Source organism: Carassius auratus, unplaced genomic scaffold, assembly GCF_003368295.1.
Source record: "Carassius auratus strain Wakin unplaced genomic scaffold, ASM336829v1 scaf_tig00031743, whole genome shotgun sequence".
NCBI lineage: Eukaryota > Metazoa > Chordata > Actinopteri > Cypriniformes > Cyprinidae > Carassius > Carassius auratus.
In genome coordinates, this window is record NW_020525947.1 from 46,707 (window position 1) to 52,706 (window position 6,000).

At 42.4% G+C, this 6,000-nt stretch overlaps 2 protein-coding genes across 5 annotated transcripts in view; both read left to right on the forward strand.

Annotated features, from left to right (window-relative positions):
• LOC113080600 (unconventional myosin-IXb-like) overlaps window positions 1-3,488 on the forward strand; it is a 28,662-nt gene extending 25,174 nt beyond the window's left edge. The window contains exons 15-19 of one of the 4 annotated variants that reach the window (XM_026252758.1): window positions 333-425; window positions 1,138-1,251; window positions 2,119-2,158; window positions 2,841-2,957; window positions 3,381-3,488. In XM_026252758.1, the coding sequence (XP_026108543.1) occupies window positions 333-425; window positions 1,138-1,251; window positions 2,119-2,158; window positions 2,841-2,957; window positions 3,381-3,473 (457 nt within the window). In that variant the 3' untranslated portion in view covers window positions 3,474-3,488. The remainder of the gene's footprint in view (window positions 1-332; window positions 426-1,137; window positions 1,252-2,118; window positions 2,159-2,840; window positions 2,958-3,380) is intronic. The other 3 variants (XM_026252760.1, XM_026252759.1, XM_026252761.1) reach the window with 3 other exon arrangements.
• A 176-nt stretch (window positions 3,489-3,664) lies between these two features.
• Window positions 3,665-5,757, forward strand: LOC113080597 (unconventional myosin-IXb-like). The gene is made up of 6 exons (XM_026252756.1): window positions 3,665-3,760; window positions 3,870-3,989; window positions 4,074-4,223; window positions 4,337-4,491; window positions 4,588-5,573; window positions 5,667-5,757. The coding sequence occupies exons 1-6, from the start codon at window positions 3,665-3,667 to the stop codon at window positions 5,690-5,692; spliced, it is 1,533 nt and encodes a 510-aa protein (XP_026108541.1). The 3' UTR covers window positions 5,693-5,757.
• Window positions 5,758-6,000: the final 243 nt, after the last annotated feature.

The following is a 6,000-nucleotide window of genomic DNA, read 5'->3' on the forward strand; positions in this document are numbered from 1 at the left end:
TGTGCTTAATTGTCACGAAAATATTGGTTAATTGTTTCATGGTTTTGTAAATTATCCATTTTATTATTATTTTGTGGTCCCATAACCAGGACATGTTTATGACATATTAGAAAAAGAATCACTTTAATAAATGTACTTGTTCCTGCAATGTCCCTGTGTTTTTCCTCTGGTGTTTGTCAAGGGTTTTCCCCTCAGTTACTGACCTGTGATCAGTTTCACTGAAGTTAAAACCGTACGGTCTGTAAAGCTGGTCATAGATCAGCACCTGCTGGTGGCGTTCGCCCTCGGGTGACTGTGTGTGTGTGTGTGTGTGTGGTGTTTATTTTCTACAGCCATGCTCCTATGCTTGATTTCTCCTTTGATCATTCAGAGGAGCGCCCTCTAGAGGCTTTTGAGGACATCTTTGCTAGTTGTGAGAGTAAGAAGTAAGTGGACTTGAGCAGAACATCGAGGTCAGACAGGGAGAGCTTGGCAGCTTGGGAAGGCTGGGTTTCCAGTTTTCTGAGCAAACTCAAATACCACATTCAGATGTCCGCAGAATCCAGAAGCTAGCGCTCTTCTCTCTTTATGTGATCAAAGGGCTGGCCAGAGTTTGTATTTAACCTGGTTTGTTCAAAGAAATCCACAACATGTACTCCTAAATCCCAGTTTGTGAGGTTTATTACCTCTTAGCACTCCCAAGTGGAAAGGAAACCATAATGTGTCCTTTTAAGGCGTTTATTACGGAAGCGAGTTCTCTTCCTGGTTTGCTGTCCCCAGCCCCCGGTGCCAATCTTATCTGTTTGACCTCCTATTGTTCTGATCCGAGTGGTAAGTGAACCAATGCATGAGTCCAGGCCTTTGCTGAGTGGGGTGGCGACCCCCGTTTTAACACCCCGTCAGGTCGAAACCAGAGTAACAACAGCATGGATTCACCACTGAACCCTGAAGTAATAGTTCACCGAATTAAAGACCTTTTCGAATTTAACACACTTGCCTGCATTTGTTTATTGTATGTGATTCCTTTTGTGGAGGGTGTTTCCTTGTGCAAAAGTTGGTTAACCACATTGGTGTTGGGTTCCTGTACTTTCCCCTCCCCGTTCAACTCACCTTACACCCTCTGTCTCCTCCCCCTACCTTTTCACTGGGCTGAATCAGGGACATGCATGCCCAAATCATCAACTCCATTAAGGACTTGCAGTTGGATGGAGAAGATCCACGTAAGCTGCTGCAGTCCTGGGGTCGCCTGCGGTTCCCACGCCACGTCCTCCAGTGAGTTTGACCGCTGACTCCCCTCTGGCCCAGAATGGATGGGTCCACCTTGCTTGACCCTTCATGCCTTGACATCATCGGTTGGCATGGAAGCCAATGCTTGAGGCCCTTTGCTAAGCTTAGTTCTGAAACATTCCCTACTCCCAAACTTTCCCAAATATGCACCATTATTTATCGGCTCGTCCTGTGATTTACTGTTTAACCCCAACCGCCCTTTTAACCCTGCACTAATAATATCCATCTAACAAGTATGCCTGTTATTTTTAGACGGCGCCCCAGTGGTGTATGTTAGAGGAATGCAGAGTTTATGAGCTGAAGGGAGTGTGATCTTCATTAGCGCGTGCACTTGGAATGGTATCCATATGCTAACAAGCTGCATGAACTTATGAGACCAACCCATTGAGTCTGTAATGTTTTATGAGCTTCAGAATCATGGCTTATATAGACCACAGACATCCAATAAACTTGTCATCTCATAACTGTCATTCAACCTAAAGTAGGAATGCCACAGATTAGTTCCGTCAATAAAAATCATTCCACCCTTCCATTGTGTTTTTATCTCCCCCGAAACCATCTTCTCTGTTATGGTGTCTGCATGCTAGATTTAACCCCAGAGAACTCTGGGAATCCATGCATCTCAATGGAGATGTTAGACAAATGAATGGAAACTAATGTAGGCCCAGCTTTTTCCACACCATTCCGTAAACAAATCTTTTGCGGTGTTCTCCGTAAAATGCTTTTTCAGTTGCACAGGTTTCCTTACTCACACCGCACAAGCCAAAGCATGACTCACTCTGCTAACACGTCGTATCCCTTCGCTTCTTGTCTCAACAAACCATCAACCCTCCTCTTCCTCCTTCCCTACAGGAAAAACAAGAACCCCAAGACCAGGCAACTCATTCCCAAGGTAAAGCTCTCTCTTGCTGAAATGACCTAACGGCATATTTCAGTGAATGCTGTCTAGGGGTTTGTTTGACTTTCAAGATCCTGCTTACAGCATTTGTAGCATCAGTTTGTTATTTTTAACGTCAACATGGTCAAGATAGTTGGGTTAGAAGATGCAAATCAAACCTGCCTTTGCAAAAATGTTGGCATGCAAACAGAAACCCATAGCCTACTCTGCAAACTTTTTAAAAACCCAAAGATAGCTATATTTAGAAATCTTGTGTCCTGCTTAAACACTGTGCAATTGTAGGCCAGATTTGATCTTGTTGTGTTAATATAGAATTGCCTCCATAAAAGCATGTAACCAGCGTAATTTGAACAATGACAGTTGTTCAGTAATATCTTGGGTAATAGCAACATTGAGGCAGCCCCCCCCCCCCACGAAAAATCACTAACTGCACTTTTAACTTGTTAAGCATTTGCAGCACAGCAGGTACATTTCCATCACCATTGGTGAAAGTGTTAAGTTTAGCCACGATTGTTTATGACTTTCCGTCACATGCGTGAGGCTGGGGAAATGTTTTGAAGACTCTACTGCTGTAGCTCTGGCTGGAATGAGATTTTCCATGTCGTCATGTACCCATGGCATTCATATGAGTCTTCTATGTGAGAGATTGACTTTCTGTTTTTGTGTGTTTGGGCAGAACCTGTTGGACACTCGCTCGCTGAAATATGTAGTGGGCCTCCATGACCGCACCACCAAGTCTTTACTTCATCTGCACAAGAAGAAGCGTCCTCCCAGCATCAGTGCCCAGTTTCAAGTAAAAAACAAAACAAAAAAATTGTAGTAGATTAGCATGGCTGTCTGAGCCAATTTGGTGGTTCTGATTAAAAACAGATGCTCTGTTCCAGAACCCAGTGGAGGCATTGTCAAGCATCATAATCACTAAGCTGTTCCAAAAGATACATTTCATTTAATATAGTTCATCAAGTATATTTCTTTCAGTGCTTAAAGTAAAATCTAAATAGAAAAAGATTATTTTAGTCAGTATGTTTTCATTTTATTAGTTTTTTTTTTTTGTGGCAAAAAAACTATGTGGCATGTGCTCTGCATGAGAAGGGCTATTTGTGCAGCAGAATAGACGACCGCTGCTTTTATAAGCAGTAGACTGAAAGGAATAACAGAAAACTGACTAGGTTTTGGATTTAAGGATTTGGGTTTAAGATCTTTCTCCATATTGCAGACATCTCTTAGTAAGCTCCTGGAAACACTGGGGAAGGCGGAGCCATTCTTCATCCGATGCCTCCGCTCTAATTGCTTGAGAAGGTGCAAATAAAACGGCCTTGTTCACCTTATTCAAGTTGATCTTGATTTTAACCATCAATCTTTATTTTTCATGTACATTCTTAGTCTTATTTTGAACGGTTCATCTGTGCGCAAAAATCCTTTTTAAAATCCAATTAATACATTTGTCTTTTTTATTTTTTTTATTTTTTTATTTGGCATTCAGAAGGAAATGTGTTTTTGATGAGGCACTCATTGTGCAGCAGCTGCGGTACACAGGCATGTTGCGAAACAGTGCGCATCAGACGTTCAGGTTATGGAGCCAAATACACCTTTCAGGTAACCCATATAATGACCTTAGCGATTAGAACAAACCTAATAAACCTAAAAATGTAAAGTATATAACTTGCTTGTCCGAAAAAACCAAAGCTGGTTTTCTTTATTACAGGAGTTTACTGAGCAGTTTCGTGTGTTACTACCAAAGAATTCTGCGTCTCTGGAGGATATATCATCTTTATTGCACAGGCTTGGCTTTGACCACACTACCTACCAGATTGGAAAAACCAAGGTAAGCATTTTTCCTTGGAACCTTAAAGGGTTTAATTGACAACTAGTTTTGGAATTTTAACAATAATGTCTTTCTTTTCTACAGGTGTATCTCAAAGAGCTCGAAAGACAGACAGCTTCAGGACATCCTCACAAGGATGTTATGCGCAAAATCATTTTCTTGCAGCACTGGTTTAGAGCTAAAATAGAGAGGATGGATTTTATTAGAATGAGAGAGGCAGCCATCTTGATCCAGGTATATCAAAATCGGTGTTCTGTTTGTGCAGTATTCTTTGCAGTTGTCTTGTTTAGCCTGTCTGCACTTGTCTGAAAATTTGATTGGCTTTGTCTGCAGCGCTCATGGCGTAGGTTCGCAAAGAGAAGTTCTACCAGCGGCAGTTTTTGATCCATCAGCATGGCGAGTGTTCCAAACAGAAAGAGCCTGGATATCAAAAAGCACAGAGCCATCCATCACAGAAGATGCCAGGCACTTCGGCAAAGAGGGGCATTTCGGCTCGCAAACGGTATAGACCTCAAGATCAAGTCAACACTTAATTTGAATTAATGTATTTTACTTTCTTAATACACATTCCTTAGCTTATCGAGATGATTTAGTAAAGTTTGGATTTGGACTTGTTAGGTACTCTCACTAAAGGAGGAATAAGGAAGGAAAGAGATCCGAAGAGGAAGCTTGCCGAAAAAGAGGAGGAGGAAGCAGCACAACGAGCTAAAGAAGCAGAAGAGGCAGCTAGGCAAGCTAAAAAGGAAGAAGAGGCAGCCAGGCATGCCAGAGAGGAACAGGAAGCAGCTAGAAGACAGAAAGAGCAAGAGACTCTACTACAACAACCACTGGCACCAGGCAAGCAGTCCAACAATGTGGAGACACTAGTGCTGGAGCGCAGTAAGGCTCCTGTGGATGTTGAGATTGGAAGTAAGGGCACGGCCCAAGTTGATGTCTCAAAAGACCGAAGTAATTCTGAGATAGTTCCACAAGTGGAGGCTGGTCCTCCTGAGGTTAAAGAACACCAGAAGCAAAAGGAAAATGAATCTTCTGCACATCCCAGGGAGGAAGGTACACAAACTAAACCTACGTCTCTTGAAATCCCAAGTGGACAAAGCCAAAACAGAGCTCCTCCGCTCGCCAAGCTGCCAGTATCCAGAAGTCAGGAGAAACGGGAGCTTAGGAGACAACGTGGCCTAGAGCACAGCCAGAGAGAAAGTGAGAGAGCAGCATTAGCTGGAAAAGACAATACTTTCTTCGAGAGCAAAACTCTAGAGAGACCAGGGAAAGTAGACAGCAAGTTGAAGGAGCGATCTGACAGCAAAGAGTTGGATCAGTACACCTTTGTGGCTTGGAAAGTAGACAAGGTGAAGAAGGATGCCAAAGATGTCCCACCTGAACTTGTTCGACCTTCCACCTTACCCTTGGATATCCCTAATTCAGGACCTGAAAGAACGGTTACACAGACCCGTCCATCACCGCTCAACCTGCTCTCGCCAAAGAAGAGGACAACAGGAAAAAAAGACCAACAAGAAGCAGCACTCAGCCAGAAAACCTCATGGCAGGACCCCACAGTCAGGAGGACAGGAACATCAAAACTCTCCAGTATGGTTTCTCCTCTTCCTCCTTTGTATATCTTTCTTCATCTCCTTTATTAGATTCTGACAATATCTTCAATCTGGTTTTCCCATTTTACAGGAATCGCGGGATCTCTATGTCACTAGACGATGTGTCCAAAATAGGCTTGGGCGGTTCATCACAGGTAATGTTGACTTGATTTAACTAGGTAAACACGATGATGATACATGAAGAAATATATCGATTTCTGTGCCTTGAAGTTTATGTTTGACTGGATAAAGGGTCATATGACGTTGATAAAATATTTTATGCTATTTTGTGTATTTGGTGTAATGTGTGGTTTAAGGTAAAAAAAAAAACATTATTTTCCACATTCTGTACATTATTGTTTCTCCTCTATGCCCAACCTGTTTCTGAAATGTGTTCGATTTTTACAAAGCTCATCCTTCTGAAA

Coding starts and splice junctions, on each gene's coding strand:
- LOC113080597 (XM_026252756.1), top strand. CDS start 3,665: ATGAGGCACTCATTGTGCAGCAGCTGCGGTACACAGGCATGTTGCGAA. Junction 4,492..4,587: donor GGCATTTCGGCTCGCAAACG/GTATAGACCTCA, acceptor GATTTAGTAAAG/TTTGGATTTGGACTTGTTAG. Junction 5,574..5,666: donor AGGAACATCAAAACTCTCCA/GTATGGTTTCTC, acceptor CCCATTTTACAG/GAATCGCGGGATCTCTATGT.